The sequence below is a fragment of the Osmerus mordax genome, chromosome 8, assembly GCF_038355195.1.
Source record: "Osmerus mordax isolate fOsmMor3 chromosome 8, fOsmMor3.pri, whole genome shotgun sequence".
In the NCBI taxonomy this organism is placed as follows: Eukaryota; Metazoa; Chordata; class Actinopteri; order Osmeriformes; family Osmeridae; genus Osmerus; species Osmerus mordax.
Window position 1 is genome coordinate 5,616,918 of NC_090057.1, and position 17,747 is coordinate 5,634,664.

Genomic DNA, 17,747 nt, shown 5'->3' on the forward strand with positions numbered 1-17,747 from the left:
CGATTGGTGGATGGAAGTGGCCATGTTTTCTGTTTTAGTTGTGTAGTTAGCTAACTACTAGCTAGCTAACCACTTAGCCGGTAAGCTGTTCTGTATGAGTTGAACATAAGCTGCGCATTTATTTAAAGAAACAAGCAGATTGTCCGTATCCGTGGTCTCGTACTAGCTAGATCTTGTGCAGCATAATGCCAGTACATTCCAGAGAAAAGAAGGAAAGCAACCACGAGGAAATGGAGGTCGATTACCCTGAGCAAGACGCCAGCAGCACCGACGAAGATGACACAGTCAGTTCGTCTGTGTCTGAAGATGGAGATAGCTCCGGTAGGGAAGTTTTGTAGATTGCAACCTGTAAACTTGCCTTATTAGAACTCCTCATGCATTGCCGAACGCTTACGGTTGTTGTTGTGTGTTCAGAGATGGATGACGAAGATTGTGAAAGGAGGCGAATGGAATGTCTGGACGAGATGACCACCCTGGAGAAACAGTTCACTGACTTGAAAGAGCAGTAAGATAGCTAAATAGCCAGAAAATGTGCATTATTGTCTTACACTGCAGTATCTGGTATGTCTTGTATGTACATACGTTTTCAAAATATACCTTGTGTGTGTTTGTGTGTGTGTGTGTCACCTGCGTGGCGTGCATGTATATTTGTGTGTGGGCGTGTATATGTCCAGGCTGTACAAGGAAAGACTGAACCAGGTGGACTTAAAGCTACAGGAGGTCATATCTGGTTGTGCTCAGGAGTATCTGGACCCCTTGGCCAACCTACAGGAAAACATGCAGATCAGGACTAAAGTAGCAGGTCAGTATACTATATTCAAGAGACTTTAATGACACTAGATGATAAGAGGGTGAATAGATGCCTTACCTGGAGGAATGCCGTTTTCTCTCTAGGAATTTACCGTGAGCTGTGTTTGGAGTCTGTGAAGAACAAGTACGACTGTGAGATCCAGGCTGCCTGCCAGCACTGGGAGGTGAGGGGTCAAATGTGTCAAAGTGCTGATGAATCACCATACAGGAGATGCTGTGCATTGTGAGCATGTGTTGAGAAGGCATTTGTTCAGGCTCGGCGGTAGGCACGGTGGTCTGTAGGGGGTGTGCAGTTTCTCTGTGTAGTGCTTGGTCAGTAAAAGAGCCCATGTCGGACGATGCTGTTTTTATCAGGTGTGTTTATCCTCCCTGACAACCATGTGCATTCCACTATCATCATAGCAGCATCAACAGATCAGGAAGAATAATTTACATTTAGTCATTTAGCAGACGCTCTTTATCCAGAGCGACTTACAGTAAGTACAGGGACATTCTCCCTGAGGCAAGTAGGGTGAAGTGCCTTGCCCAAGGACACAACGTCATTTATCACGGCCGGGAATCGAACCAACAACCTTCTGATTAATATCCCGACTCCCTAACCGCTCAGCCATCTGACCCCGCATAATAATAATGCATAATAAATTGAAAGAACACGCAGTATATAAATATGCACCTGATGTAAAAGATGACAAAGAATGGCGATGACCCTCACAGAGCCTTTAGAGATTCCGCATGCCATTGACAGTACCGTGATTTTAGCACTCGTAGTGTGACATGTGGATCTGTTACCTGTGTTTCCAGAGTGAGAAGCTACTTCTGTTTGATACCGTTCAAAGTGAACTGGAGGAGAAGATCCGACGTCTGGAGGAAGATAGACACAGCATTGACATCACCTCAGGTATGGGATCGATCATGTTGAAACTCATGTACACAGTCACGCTACAAGTGGGGGATGAACACATGGCAGAAGCACACAGTGTATTACGGATGTCAGAGGTAGTTACGAGCGGGAGATTTCCACTGCAGTTATTTTAAGAAAAGCGTGTGACTACGTACACCCATTATGATTGGTGCTTTTGTGTTACAGAATTGTGGAATGATGGGTTGCACTCCAAGAAGAATAAAAAGAAGGATCCATTCTGTCCTGTCAAGAAGAACAAGCCTGTGGCCGTCTCAGATATCTTTTCATTTCCACACCTTGCGTTTCCTCTGAAGTTTAAGTTGATATCCTCCTTAGAGACCGCCAGTGTTGATGGTAGTTTCAAGTGTGCGCAGTATAACTTCCTTAACCTCCCTGTACGTCCATATATTGTTTACATGCTACAAGACCTGGATATACTTGAGGACTGGACCGCCATAAGAAAGGTATTCGTCAGATAACCACGACAATGGTATTTTGTGTCTGGTTTAGTTGTATTTGACCTCTGACCTTTGAGCTGGTTGGTGGTGACCTTTGAGCTGGTAGGTGGTTGACCTTTGAGCTGGTAGGTGGTTGGACTTTGACCTTTGAACTGGTTGGTTGTGTGTGTCTCAGGCAATGGCATCACTGGGGCCCCACAGAGTCAAGGTGGATGGTAGGAGACCCTCTGAAATACATACATACATACATTTTAGTTTCATCAGCTGCTTAAATAAGTAAATACTTTGAATATGTCCTATCTGGGAGGTGCGTGATCTTTCTTATTTTAGCTCCTGACACTGTGCTCTCTCTCTCTCTGTCTCCCTTTCTCTCTGTCTCCCTCCCCATCTTTCTCTATCTCTGCTCCTTCCCTATTCCTCTCTCTTGCTCTGCCTCCCCGTCCCTCCCCCTCCTCCCTCTCTGTACCCGTCCAGTGCCCACCAAGCCAGAGCGACATCACCATGTGGCACGGTCTGAGGATGGGAGGCTGTTCTACGACAGCCAGTGGTTCAGCAGAGGACAGGTCATCTGCATCCACAGGAAGGACGGATACCCCACCAGGTGTGTGAGCAGTTTTAGATATATTTGTGTGTGTGTATGGGAACAGTTTTATATATCTGTGTGTGTTTGTCTGGGCTGGCTGTGGAAGCATTTTCAGCCATCTTTTTGCAACTGGGAGAATGTATTTGTTGGTGCATGCTAGTGTTTTCATACATGTATTTCTGTCTGCAATTAGTTCTTTTCCTCCACTGCTCCTTCCCTCCTCAGTGCCATCATCACCACGATCAACCAGGAAGAGGTGTGGTTCAAGCGGCTGGATGGCACCAAGTCCAAGCTCTACATCTCCCAGCTGCAGAAAGGCAAATACACCGTGAAGCACTCCTAAAGTCCCCCAGGTCACCCTGCCCTCACACGGCCCTCGTTGGGCTCTCTGACACCCAACGAGGCGGATCCCTTCCTCCCGCTCCCCTAACTGGAAAACCTCCTATAGTCTCCTTTTTAAAATATGTATCTACTGTATGTTGATGTTCCTCGATGCCACCAAGTGTCATTCTGTGAACTGGAGATCCCATGCTGCTAAAAAGGGAGGGTGGCCGTGAACTGACCTGTGCGATGACCAGTGGGCGCTGTGTGCCTTTCTAACAAGATGGTGCCTAAGTCTTGAATATAGTCCTGTAGATGTGGTGAAGCCTTTCTCGCATTAGGGGAGGGTCATCGCTGACAGGATGATAATCACTGAATAGGTTGATACATGGAATCTACTCTATGGCTTAGTGTAAAAACGGGTATGTTAAATTTAGGTCAACGAGTGCAATAGGAGAATTAAAGTCTCCTTATCAACTATTTTATTCTACAAAGGCAAACCCTCTTCCACGGAGGTGACCCGAATATGGAGGAGTTTACTTCACTGTGAGCTTGATATACTTCTACTGTTGGCCTGCTGTTGTTGCCATGCATGTGTGCCATCTGCCTTTCATCTTCTCACGATGACCCCCGTGTAAACACTACGCTTACGAAAGCTCAATGTACTCATAGCTGGCTGTACACATAGATCCCTTCCACCCTTCTCTACTTCCCTCCCTCTTCCCCATACTCCCCTCCCCTCCATTCCCTCCCCCTTCCTTTACTTGCCTCCCTCTTCACCTCCCTCTCTCCCTTCGACACCTGGCCTAAGTGGTAGTCCAGGTGTCCAGAATAGATACTAGTTATCATGTGTTCTCATCAGTATAATGAGTTCAGTTTTGTACAGTGAGTTTGAGTGTTATCTTCTAATGTTACGATCAGTGATGACTCTGGTCGGACAGCTGACCGGTCCATGCTGTCATGGGCACATGTGATTGCTTGATTGTGTGTGTGTGTAAGAATTATAGGTTTGAAGAGACAGATTTATCTCTACCTGTATAAAAAAAAAAAAAAACTGCCAACAGTATTGTACTCAGAAGTGATGTAAGATATTTAGGTTTAGGCTGTATAAAGTTTTACTTTTGCAATACCATCAATATGTTACAAAAGTAGGTTTTACATTTTTTAAGTAGAAAATAGACTGTCACTACCTTGCATCATCCAAAACCTAAATCCTATTTTCAGAATGTGCTAAATGTTGAAAACGAATGCAGCTTGTATGACCTTATTGTGCCAATGCATGTACAGCAAATAAATTATTTCATTTTGTACTGGAAGATTCACTTGTGAACGTACAAATGGGAATGAGGGACCTTGATGAGACTGCTAGGTATGGCTGTCCCTCATGCCTCCATCTCAAGAAGAGGGGGTCCCTCGCTGACCCGCTCTTCCCAAGGAGGTTCCTGGGAGGTTTTCCTTGTCCGGAGGGTTTCATTGCAGTTCTATGGGCATATGTGAAGCCCTATGTGAAAGCCTGTAAAAAGGTCTATCTACTAGTGAGTAACACAATGCAAGCCGTGAATAATCCGCCAATGTCTGCTGATCGAGTGAGGAATGAATCTGCTTGTCTTGGCAGTGTCAGCTAAACAGCCATCCTCAGAGCACAGGTCAATCCACATCTCAGTGTGCTTCGAGAACAATCTGAATCCAACGTTTCAGCACCTGTAATGATCATGATGTCTCCCCCCCCCCCCTTTTATAAGCCCAGCTGCCCGACTCCAGAAGGTTCCACGGTTAAGCCAGACCTGTCTGATGAGGCTCAAACCAAAGTCATCTCTGAGGTTCACCCAGGCCCGCTGGGTCCATCTGGATGAGGAGGGGCTTGTTTAGAAAGTGCTGAGTATTGCCCTTTGATGATGGCCCAGAGTCTGCTGAGCTGGTCAACTCTTCAGCCGTGGTTTCTGCCAGTGGGGCACTCAGTAAATTAACACATATTTGAGATCGATTCAGGATACGGTCAAATGATCCTCCTATTACAACCCCTCCATGAATCATAAAACCGTTTCTTCTCAGGAACCATGCAGAAAAATCTGTTTCTTTTTTTAATATTTGCTCAGATCTAGAGGTTTCATAATACTCATGCTAACCATAGAAATAAAAGCATCTGTCAGTGAAGACGACCACTTCTATCATGCAGTAAGAAGTGGACTTGTTTCACCCCTGGTGGAGTTCAGCATGCAGTACCCCCCTTCTGCCAGCGAGTGTCAGTAGACCTCCATCTTGTTGGCGCCGGCTGCACTAGAAGACAGAAAGAGGGAGGAGGTTCCTGTATCTTGGGCACCCTGCTGAAGTAAGCCTCCCAGCTGATGAAGAGATGGATGGATGGATGGATGGATGGAGGAGACTGGTCTAGTGACAGGCAGCTCACTGGCCATGTCAGCTAGCTACTGCTGCATGGGGTGTGTGGGGAGAGGATCCCTATCATCACCACACCAGCGGCCACAGCAGGATCGTGTGTCACTTCCACATCTCTCCAGAGAGTTCTCTCAGCTCAGCTCATACACTCTGTTTCTCTCGGTCGCTTTTTTCATTTCTCACTTTTTATTGATCTCTTTCTCCTTATCATACTCTCCCTCTCTCTTTCTGTCTCTCTCCCTCTTTCTGACTCTCTGTCTCCATCTCTGTTTCTCTACCTCTCTCTATCACACTCCCTCTGTCTATCTCTCTAACTCTCCAGTTCTGTACCAGTGAGTCTGTTAGGAGGCTGGTAGTTGGTTCTTGCTGGGTGGAGTGATCGCTGACGCCCTGATGGATGAGTGCTGGGATGAGGCCCAGATGGATGAGTGCTGGGCTGGCCTCTGGTCCATCTATAGTTCATGAGTAACCAAAAGAGGAGGGTCATTGGGACGTGTTTACTGCAACACTGGGGCTAAGTAGACCGTGAAAGTGTGACACTGCGCTAAATTACTTATATCCCTGCCTCTGTGTGTGTGTGTGTGTGTTTGTGAGTGAGCACGTATGTGTGTGTGTGTGCCGTTGTGTGTGTGCACGCGTGGGTGTGTGTTTGAATGCGTGAGTTGGCATGTGCTGGTACTAGAACGTAAAAGGGACAGATTCATAGTCGCACATTTCATGACAAAGAGCAGTGGAGCTACTCCTTACTGGAGAAGGGAAGTGCTAACCAAGACTGTGCCCTCCAGGGTCATTATTTCCGGCTTGGCACAGACACGTGGCTCTCCCAACCAAATTAGCCTTCTCTAGGTGTGTTAGTGGTGCTATTGCAGTGCCCTAGAATTCTTCATTAGCAGCTCGCTGTATCGCTTGTCATGCACACCCACCCTCTTTCAGCTGTCTGAGGAGGGGAGGGGAGGGGAGGGGAGGAGGTAGGGGAGGGAAGGGAGGAGGGGAGTACACTTCATACTGGCCAGTAAGTGCCTCAAGTTACCTTTGTCAGCTCACTGGGCTAGTTGGAGGTGACAGGCCTGCTTCGGTTTCCCAGAACAGGTCACCTTCTTCTGACAGGCTTGATATGGAAAGGAGCACTTGCATGCAGGTGTGACCCACAGTCTGCTGGTGGAGTGTTGTAGTCATGGGAGTCACATAGACATGTTCTGAATCTGACCCTCCTTGCTTAAGCACACAGGCTGAGAACGTGGTTGATATGGAAATGTAGTCAAATGCTCAACCGGCCTCCTGGAATCTGTAGATGCTGTGCTGGGGCACATTGCTAATCTATCTGAGCCTGAATTAGCTCAACTCATCTGGAAGGGGCTGTCTGTGTTTGTGTGTGTGTGTTTGTGTGCCAGTGCTGTGCTGGACACAGACTCAGTGGACTGAGAAGAAAGCTCATCCAGCCTTTTGGCTGCAGTCCTAATTGGCTGTGTTGACAGGATGCTGACGCAGCACATCTTAGACAGGTATGGTGTTTCTAGCCTTTCATCTCTGGGTAAAACTCCACTGAGGAATTTCCCACATTTCCAACATGAAAACCCTGGCCTTTTAGGAAGCTCTCTGACAAACTGCAGAGCAGTTTTTTCCTTTGTTATTTTTTGCTGAGGAAACGAGGCTGGAGAGAGGCCAGGTTTAATGAGATGCCTCAGATCATCAGGGTGAGGTGGTTTTCTGCATTTCAACCTGTTCTGCTTGGGCACACACACACACTCACTAATTAATTAATGGCTCTGGTACTTCAGAATCTATAAATCCAGATGCCCTGTAGAGATAATCAAACTATCACATGCAGGGGAACACTCAACTCTGAAGGACAACACACACACACACTCGTTCATACACTCATACACACACGCAGACACGCTCACACACACAAATACATTCTCCTCCTGACAGACACAAACACACACATTGAGGGGCAGCTCAGAGGCAGAGAGGTGTTTGGGTGAGAGAGAAAATGCCTAACCAGCATTTTCGAGAGACCATGTCCAGTGAGAAATGTGATTGGTGCTCAAGGCTACTGTTATCAAAAACTCAGGAAGAAGAACAGGTGGCAGACTCCATCCCAGAATAGTCCCAGTAGAACAAAGCAGTCTCCTGGAAAGGGCCTCCTGGAGGAGGATGTAGAAGAAAACCATGAGCCACAAGTCAGGTTTCAGGAGCAGGACATTGTTTTACTGAGCAAGGCACAGTAAATACTTCTCTGGTCAACTGAAGGGGAAGGATCTGACCCTAAATCCAGCCTCGTCTGTTCTCACAGAAACATTTTCAGATCCTTTAGCCATTGAGGGACCGGGGGGGGGGGGGGGGGGGGGGGGGGTGAGGGAGGGGGGGGGGGGGGGGGGGGGGGTGAGGGAGGGAGGGGGACTGGCGCTGGAGTGTTGTGTGCAGCAGTCTTAGGGCTGTCAGGAGGATGATACTGGAGTGGGAACGTAGTAAAAGGCTCATACTCCCCTCCCTCTCTCATACTCTCCTCCCTCTCCTCCCTCCCTCATACTCTCCTCCCTCTCTCCTATCTCCTCCCTCCATCCTCCCTCCATCCTCCCTCCATCTCTCCATCTTACATCCCTCCCTCTCTCCATTCATCCCTCTATCCTTCCCTCCATCTCTCTGTCCCTCCATCCTGAACCACCCATCCTCCTTCTTCTCCTACTGTGCTTCTCTCGCTTACTACCCCTCTTCATTTCTCTCTCTGCTTTTCTTTCTGTTTCAGCTCTCTCTCTCCCTCTCCCTCTCTCTCTCTCTCTCTCTATACTCTCGCTGTCTCTGTCTCTCTTTCTTGTCCTCTTTCTCTCTTTGTCTGTCTCTCTCATCCTCTGACTGTCTGGTTGCACGTTTGTTGAAGATGACGAAACAGCAGCGTTAGGTGGCTGTGCTCAAAGCAGTCCCCTATAGCTGGAGAAACCAGGCCTTTCCGGAAGGCTCCTTCTCCACTGAGCTGCTTCAGCAAACTCCAACTGCCCGTTTAATGAGGCTGTTTCAGACTGGTCCCAGTAACTCATACAGCACTGTCGTGTCACAGTCATTCATCTGTGTTTCTCTGTGTAATTTGTTTCGCTGACACAAGTTCCTCTTTTATGGGCCTGTTCCTAGATATCAGATTACTCAGAAACGCTTCTGTTTATGACACAACAAAGGTCAACCGACAAGACTTTGTTAGGGGACAATAAAGGGAAAACAAAGGCGGCCTCTCTCACTCGGAAAAGTTGAGCCTTTTGTTGTCAGCCCCGTTGCTGTTTTGTTGGAAGCAATTTTGAAATGTGGCTGTAGCTCACCAGGGTGTAAGAGCTGTCCTGCTGGCTGCGTGGATATGTGAGTGTGTAAAGAATGTGTCTGGTGTGTGTGTGTGTGTGTGTGTGTATAGAACGTGTGTGTTTGGTGTGTGTATAGAACATGTGTATGTTTGGTGTGTGTGTGTGCGAGAGAGAGTGAGAGAGAGAGAGAAGAGAGAGAGAGAGAGAGAGAGAGAGAGAGAGAGAGAGAGAGAGAGCGAGAGAGAGAGAGAGAGAGAGAGAGAGAGAGAGAGAGAGAGAGAGAGAGAGAGAGAGAGAGAGAGAGAGAGAGAGAGAGAGAGAGAGAGAGAGAGAGAGAGAGAGAGAGGGAAGCTGCTGAGATCCCCTGGTGAGTGTATAGAACATGTGTGTGCTTACATGTACACAGAACAGGGCCAGGGGATCAGATGGAACCCGCACAGTAATGACCTATAAGGGAACCTACTTCAGACCTACTGAAGTGGGAGGAAGGGAGGGTTTGTAGTAAAGAGTGAAAACTAAAAGCCTGTTGTGTGTGTGTATGTGTGTGTGAGGGTGTGTCTCTGTGTGTCTGACACACAATGGAGATCTTAACAAATCCTGTTGTCTCTCCAGCCTGTTGCGGACATGAATATTCATCAAGTCTCTTGTCAGTGATAAAAGCCTTGAGCTGCAGCAGTGAGGCTGTAGAGGGCCTGGGGATGCAGCTCCGCCACGAGGCCCTCAGTTCAACTTTGGGTCTTTGTTGCTGTGGGAAGCTAATTTAATTCTAGAATGATGGAGAAACCCCTGTGTTGAAGTCAGAAGACATGAGACCAACCAAATACATAATGTACCTGCTGTTGGGCTGTCCCAGAGTCAAAGAAGTCATTGTTGTGCTCTGATGCTAATGCTATCAATGTGATCCTGCTCAATTCCAACAAGGTAGCTAATTTTCTATGAATGACAAGGAACATCAGTTGTACTCAAGTCAACACGAGTAAGCACGTTCCTTGTGAGTATGTTAAATACCAGCCCCAGAGCCTTGCTCAGCCTGTTTATAAATAAATAAGTATGAACTTCTGACCATGCTCCATTTTCCCTGTGCTGTTCTAACATGGCTATATCTTGCCACTGTATTATGCTGTACACACACACACACAGTGTTTCCACACACTCACACACACATGCACACACACACATTGTATACTCACACACTCACTGTGTCCACAGACTCACAGACTGACACACACTGTTTACACAAACTCACGCACACACACACACTGTATACCCACACACATAGATATAGAGACACACACACACACAGACGCACACGTACGCACATGCACACTACACACAGCCTTCCTTGACAATAGCTCCGCAGTCTAACGTCACTCGAGGCTGCAACATCAACCCTGGCCTCTCTGCCTCTAACACCAACTCTGGCCTCCCTGCCTCTAACACCAACTCTGGTCTCCCTGCCTCTAACACCAACTCTGGCCTCCCTGCCTTTAACACCAACCCTGGCCTCCCTGCCTCTAACACCAACTCTGGCCTCCCTGCCTCTAACACCAACTCTGGTCTCCCTGCCTTTAACACCAACTCTGGCCTCCCTGCCTTTAACACCAACCCTGGCCTCTCTGCCTCTAACACCAACTCTGGCCTCCCTGCCTTTAACACCAACTCTGGCCTCTTAACCATTACATAACCCTGTCTGCAACGAGGAGGAGGAGGGCTAAACAGGTCTTCTTCTCCATACCTCCGCCCTCCTTTCTACCCTGAGCTTGGTTGAGCTTCAGTCCTGCCCCAGGGCTGGTGCCAGCCCACAGACCGGCCAGGGGAACACACATAAAGAAGTCACTTAGAAAGAGATGGCCCCATCCACCCGTCTCATACATGTTAGAAGCGGGGATGAATGGAGTTACTTGTGCAAGTGTCTTTATAAGGAAGCGCTCTGCTCCATTATCTGTCAGGGACCTAATGCAAGAACACTAAGCTTTTGTTGAAAGGGCTTTTATTGTGAAATGGAAGGAGGTCTGATGGGTTCGGGTACAGAGACACTACAAGGAGAGAGGAGAGTCACTAATGGAATTCTGACCATTTTCCCAACAGAAACCGTTTGGGTATTATTTTTTTTTTGTATGGAACCAATAGCGATTGCTCTGCTTTTGAGCTTTTACAAAGTGCCTCTTACTGTAAAGCAGTCAGACTCTATCTAATCATGATGTTAATGAACGACTTTGTAACTTCCTGTTTTCCTAGAGAGACTGTTGTTAACGTAGTGAGATGTCTATGCCAGTAACCCCCATTATAGGGGGATGGGCCTAGTCTACCCATACATTATGGATGTCTGTATACTAGAATATTCTATATATGTACTGTGAGGGTGGTCACTAGTGCAAATTCCTATAGTAAATGGATGGCTATTGGCACTGTTTCTCTTTCCCTTCCTCCCTCCATCCCTCCATCCCTCTCTGTCTCTTCCTCCCTGTCTCTCCCTTTTCCTCTCTCCCTTTTCCTCTCTCTCTCTCCCTCTCTCCCTCTCTCTCTCTCCCTCTCTCTCCCTCCATCTCCTCACCCCAACGCTGATCTCTGACCAAGTCCCTGTAGCCAATCAGCCATCCCAGCTGCATTATTGATGAGTCTTCTCACATGGCAGCTCATAAACACTGTGTTATCATTTAGGCTCTGGTATCTGTCTGTCTGTGTGTGTGTGTGTGTGTGCACCAAGCAGAAACACTGTGTTATCATTTAGGCTCTGGTATCTGTCTGTCTGTGTGTGTGTGTGTGTGTGTGTGTGCACCAAGCAGAAACACTGTGTTATCATTTAGGATCCAGTGTCTCATTACCACGCAGACGGCCCTATACGGATATTACCTCAATGGCTGCCTCGTCCCGCCTCACCTCGTCCCGCCTCGCCACGTCCCACCGCGCCCCGCCCCGCCTCACCATCTGTTCATTACCTGGGGCCGGGAGTCGATTGGGTCGATTGGGTCCGGTTGATCTGACGAGAGCACTCCAGCTGAAACCTAAGACTGACTGGCTGGATGAGTGGCTCGTAGACTGGCTGGTTTGGGGGCAGTAGACCACAGATCCTCTGATGTTCTGAGAGATGGAAACAGGAAACAGAGAAGAAGTGGTGGAACACAATGACGGTGAAGCTTGAAGAAGCCGGCTCTGCTTCAGACCTCGGGCTTGTTAGATGTTCACCCTTTGATTCGTGTTTTCAGGGAGCGCGAGGGCGTCGATTAAGTTTCGGGCTGGCGTTTGTGACTAATGAGAGATTCCCCCTCATTAGAGGAAGCTGTAATTAGAGAGTAAAGAACGCTAAATCACCAAACCCTCCCTGCATGGCTCCGGCCTGGCTGCTGGAGGACGGGAGGGACATGGTGGGTGAGGTGGACGTCCCTGATGCACTTCACTTCCAAGACGTGTGTTTTCTGATGACTGAGGTGTGAAGGCTGAGGCCTGTCAGCTCTGCCTACCTGTGATCAGTCCTCAGAGCTGACCCTGCTCATCAGCACCTTTCATACACACACACACACACACACTCACACACTCACACACACACACACACACACACACACACAGAGAAGCCAGATTGTGATTACACACGCTCATGAATGACATCAATAGTTAGACACCTCGGGAGAAAAAACGTAGTCTAAAGTCAGTGACGCGTTATTCAGATGCTATTTTAAGGGCACATGCTTGGACCGTGCGCACTGCTGGCGAGGCCAGGGTCTTCTTCCTGCGAAGTGTTACATTGTTTTGATTAATTGTATGGTTGTGTTATATATTCCTTTCATGTCAATTATTAAAAATATTTTCATGAGAAATCTCGATGTATGTGAACTTGATTTGTAACAATTGTGGCAATTTCCTCCCACGCCTGTTTAACCGAAGCTAATTTGGCTGGGTTTCTTCTCCCATCCCCAAACAATGTCACTTCTCTATCTTTTACGGCCCTGACGAGAACGTCGGTCTCCTCCGCTGTGAACCGCTCCTGGCGTGCGCCTGGCAAATCCACCATTATAATAGCAATCCTCCATGGAACAAGAATGCCTGGTCTTAAAGGGAATGTGAGATGACGCTGATGATGATACTCAAGACCAACCCATTTTAGATTTGCGTCGGGCGCAAGAGTCATTTATCCCGCCGGTATAATAGCAACAGCGCCGGAGTCCCGCCCCCAAAGTTACTTGCGTATGGCGTTTGATACTTGCCTTTCAGATCGTTAAAATAGGGCCTCTCATCTGTCTCTCCTGAATACGACCACAAAACAGGATGGAGCGCCTCCTCTCTTTGTGCTGTCTCTGCATGACCTTTGTGCTCCAGCACTTTCTGTGAAGAGTGAGGCTTTTGTCTCCTGCTGACAGCTCTCTCTGTGTCATTCAGCCCCTCACTGGTGTCTGACCTGTCCGGTCCCGTCCCTGGGAATGAATGTGCTGCCCTTTCAACACCACTGTCTGTCAGCACCTTTCACAGACAATATACTGAAGTCCAGAGAAGCGCTCGCCTGCTGTCCCCTCTGCCATGGCTCTCACTGCCCCTGACAGCACTTTCCCACAGCAGAAATTGTGACCCGGTCTGTCGCAGTGAGAAAACACTGACTCTGCGAATTGCCTTGGCACTCAGCTGTCAGAGCATGCATAAATACTGGCGTGGGGGGGGGGGCATATTAAAGTTCAGGAATAAACAAGACCGTGACAGACCGTTGGGTTGTAATTGAATTGTTCCCGACAGCTGTTGGGGGAAGCGCAGGCTGTTTGGTCTCAGGTTTTATAGAATACTTCAATCAGAAGATGACGTGAACTTTTTTAGGGATGGTTCCCAGACTCTTTTCCCCTGGTCAGCTCTGCTCAGAAATCCAACAACAGTGAGGATATTTGTGTTTGCTCGATTCGGAGAGTACGATGCACAAGTGCTTGTGTTTCCCTTTTACAGTTTCAAGATAACAGAGACATCCGTAACCATAGTAATGGCTCCTTTATCTAGGTGTTGAGTTGTGGTGGTGTTCTCCTCTCCAGTCACTGAGTACCACGGCTGTGAATAACGCTTCAGAAGAAGGACTGAGAAAACCACCACCCTTTCCTGTCTGCAGGAATAGAGACAGGTTACATATTCACCAGTAGATACATTTTTCATAATCAAAAATGTAATGCATTGATGTTTTGTGTCTCTTTTTGCTGGTGGGGACTTTGTAGTCTGACCTTCAGGAGATGTTACTGCCTTGGCTTTTTCTTTATCACGTCTGCATTGCTGCTACTGCATTAAGTTTGGATTTGGATCTTATTACCTCTGCATTGCTGCTGCAAGACCGAGCCCCTTACCCCCTCTCCTCCTGCATCCATCAAGTCCCTTACTCCCGTCCTTGGCTGACCAGCCTGCAAGAGCTGGAGAGCCAGAGCGATCTGGTCTGGCCTATGTGGAACCCAGGAAAGATTATGCTGCAAAGGGGGAAACACATCACTGAGAGGAAATCCCTGGCAGGAGGATCCCAACTCAGCACTCCCTCCCTCCCTCCCCCTCCCTCCCTCCCTCCCTCCCTCTCTCTGCTCTTTTCCTCTCTCTTCCTTTCTCTCTCCACCTCTCTCTCTCCCTCCCTCCTGGAGGTTTATCCCTCTAAAGAGCTGCTGACGCTGACGCAATCCACTGCCACTAAGTCATCCCCCTCCGTGTGTGTGTGTGTGTGTGCGGTCGCACTATGTTTGCACTGTGTGTGAGTACATGTTGGTGTGCTCGTGCATGCGTGTGACCACACTCCCTCACACACATACACACTCTCTCACAAACACACACACACAATGGACGTGGCAGCTGTGTCGTCTCCCTTGGCATTGTGTTGTTGTTTGCAGTAACTGCTGTGGGACCCAGTACAGCATGAGTTTGTGAAGTAAGTCTTGGTGGTGTGACAAGTCACCCCTTGTGAAGAGACTATGGATCTCTAGGTGCAGGTGAGCCCCACAGTGGAGCTGGAGGAGGTGTGTAAATCTCTTAATATGCAGTCCAATGCTCTACCACTGAGATGGACCTGCACCTGATGTCAGCGTTGGTGGGTCTCACTCCAGATGGATGTGTGCTCAGGGTGCTCACCCAGCTGATAGAGCGCTCTCTCTCCCCGGCCATTATTAGAGGTTGTTTGTTTTGCTGGCTGATTTTTTCATTAGCAGAGATCTTATATCATCGCTTGTGAATATTGCATGAGTTCAGAGGCTCTGTTGTCGTGACAGCGTTGGGATGTTTTGGGTCAGAGATGGATGGTTCTGTGTTCTCCTAGGTGGATGGAGGGAGAGCAGATTCATTAGGAGAAACCCTGCCACGTAGACACTCGCCGGTGGAGAAAAAAAAGGAATAGTAATAAAAAAGCATGAAATAAGAACGGATGAGTGATTGTTGCTCATAAAAATGAAAATGCACTGCAAGACAAACAGAGCAGGCGGGCAGGGGGAAAGACAGAGCGAGAGAGAGAGAGAGAGAGAGAGAGAACAAGATGGATAGAATGAGTAAGAAAGAGAGGGAGGGAGAGATAGAGAGAGAGAGAGAGGTACTGTATGCCCTGGCGACTGAGGGAACTCCTGATCATGACTTCGTCTTGCAGTATCTCAACCCAGAGAGAGAGAGAGAGAGAGAGAGAGAGAGAGAGAGAGAGAGAGAGAGAGAGAGAGAGAGAGAGAGAGAGAGAGAGAAGAGAGAGAGAGAGAGAGAGAGAGAGAGAGAGAGAGAGAGAGAGAGAGAGAAGCACCAGAAGGATGAAGCAAGAAAACGAAAGAGAGGAATGGGAATGGGAGGAGGGGTGGGGGGGCTGGGAGGGGCTGGGGGCTGGAAGGAGGGGTGGGGGGCTGGGGGCTGGAAGGAGAGGTGGGGTGCTGGGAGGGGCTGGGGGCAAGGCTGCAGTGGGTAGGGTTGTGTCATCACCCTGCAGTGCTCTCATCCTCCCTGCATGCTCTTCATTAACACCACACTGCCAGAATGGACACCAGGGCCTCCAGCATCCAGGAAACCACAGCCCAAATCTAATCATGATGGTGACTGTGGCAGCACTCTATAATTAATGTAGGTTAATGATGATGAAGTGAGGGAAGCTTAATGAAAGTTTTGGAGCTTGGACAATTAAGAAGTGCCTCCTGTACCGTCCTCCATGACCCAGTAAATGCATCGACACAAAAAAATATGTACATCGTGAAACAGTCAGTGGTGCTGTGTGAGAGGGGATGGAAACAGCATAGATGACGTCTAGTTCGACCTGTGTCTCTGTGTGTATGCATTTTATTCAACCTTTATCTTCTTCAAGAGCGTCTTAGCTAAGGTGTATGTGTCTGTGTGTGTATACGTGTGTGCATGGTTGTGCGCACGTTTTTGTGTGTGTGTGTGTGTTGCTGTAGAAAGTCCTGGAAGCCTCCCAGAACAGATGCTGCTCCTGACTCAGTTAACCTCGTAATGTCTACATGATGACTCGTTAATACAGCAGGACACTCTCCACCAACAAACACAGTTCTTTGTTGCCACACATACAGCAGGACACTCTCCACCCACAAACACAGCTCTTTGTTGCCACACACACACACACCACACACACTCAGGGCCGTCTCATCAGCGTGTCAGTTGTTTCCAGCAGCTGTGATACGTGATAGGCCGGTCTCTCCCTGCTCGCCACGTCTCTCCTTACCGCCTCGCTGTGCGCTGCTTCATTTACACGTGAAATATTGATGTGCTTAATTTAACCCTGCAGCGTCTCAGGTGTCAGTGCAGAGGGGAGGTCTGCGGGGAGCTGAGCACACACTCACTCACACTCGCAAGCGCTTCATGCAGATCCATGCGGGGATTTGCTGACGGGGTGTTCCACTCCGCCTCATTGGTTGTTGGTTTCTAGAGACGGGCAGTTCAGTGTCAAAGATATGTTTACCCTGACTACCCATGGGTCGTTCTTTAATTCATTTATTCTATCTATCTATGTATCTGTGTGTGTATGTATGTATAAATGTATGTATGTATGTATGTATCTATCTATCTAGTGAATATCTATCAATTTACGTATTGGGCTATTTATCTATCTGTTTCTCTCTCTTGGGTTTGTGTTGCTAACCTCTCAAATGTATTTCCAGTACTGCTGTAGAGCTACAGCTGATCTAAGACAGTAAACAGTCCGTGATAGGACACATGGTCTGTACTGTACACGACACGCAGGGGGTGTAATCCAGCCCTGATGGAAAGCAGATCCTGTCTGTTAACAAAACACAGCTTCTGCCTTCAGGAAAGGGGGAAATGCTGAAACTAATTCACAAAGTCAGATTGGGGCCGAGACCAGCCTGTAGGGTGAAACAGTCCGACTCGACTCCACGCCTAATATGGTGAAATCCCAGGCCAAATACGGTCAAACAATGTGGTGATGGGACTTCATAGGTAACAGTGCATAACAGCGAACCGCCTCTCAGCTGGACTGTCTGGCGTGACTGCTACTGTAAAAGCTAACACACGTTACCCTTGTTCTCCTTACTAGGACAAGCCATCATGGAGGCCTAATGGCATCGCTAGGGTTTATTTAAACTCCCACTTGCCTCCCTCCCTCCATCCCTCACTACACCATCCCAGCAAGAGCATGATCCTGTTGCCTGGCAACCCGTTGGATCTTGGAAAGACGAGTCATAGATTCGTAGATGTGTGTGCCTGTGTGTCTCAGTTGGAGAAGCAATGGTTTCATACTCGTAAGAGTTCTCTGGTCTAAGAAGACCTTGCCTTAGAAAAGTGGCCAGCTCAGTGCTTATGTGGTTTGTACTGTCTGAATACAAATTCAATTTAAACACATTATATATATATATATATATATATATATATATATATATATATATATATATATATATATATATATATATCTCTGATTTTGGACCTCCCGTTTATACTTATAAAAAATAAAACACAGCTACGGTAACACATACAAGTACACCCTTGACACAATGATTAAAGTTCATGGTCTTTTTTTATTTGAAAAAAAAAAAAAAAAAAAAAAAGAAAGA

At 47.8% G+C, this 17,747-nt stretch overlaps 1 protein-coding gene across 2 annotated transcripts; it reads left to right on the top strand.

The window, feature by feature from the left end:
- On the top strand, nt 1-4,383 carry LOC136947325 (breast cancer metastasis-suppressor 1-like protein-A). Of its 2 annotated transcripts, XM_067241337.1 has the most exons (10): nt 1-321; nt 415-505; nt 675-802; nt 895-974; nt 1,612-1,708; nt 1,898-1,987; nt 2,111-2,175; nt 2,345-2,384; nt 2,644-2,770; nt 2,978-4,383. In XM_067241337.1, exons 1-10 carry the CDS (start codon nt 186-188, stop codon nt 3,093-3,095), a joined length of 972 nt encoding a protein of 323 aa, XP_067097438.1. In that variant the 5' UTR covers nt 1-185; the 3' UTR covers nt 3,096-4,383. The 2 variants fall into 2 exon arrangements, with proteins under 2 accessions (XP_067097438.1, XP_067097439.1); XM_067241338.1 differs by lacking the exon at nt 2,345-2,384.
- Nucleotides 4,384-17,747: the final 13,364 nt, after the last annotated feature.

Coding starts and splice junctions, on each gene's coding strand:
- LOC136947325 (XM_067241337.1), top strand. CDS start 186: ATGCCAGTACATTCCAGAGAAAAGAAGGAAAGCAACCACGAGGAAATG. Junction 1,709..1,897: donor CAGCATTGACATCACCTCAG/GTATGGGATCGA, acceptor TTTGTGTTACAG/AATTGTGGAATGATGGGTTG. Junction 2,385..2,643: donor CCACAGAGTCAAGGTGGATG/GTAGGAGACCCT, acceptor GTACCCGTCCAG/TGCCCACCAAGCCAGAGCGA.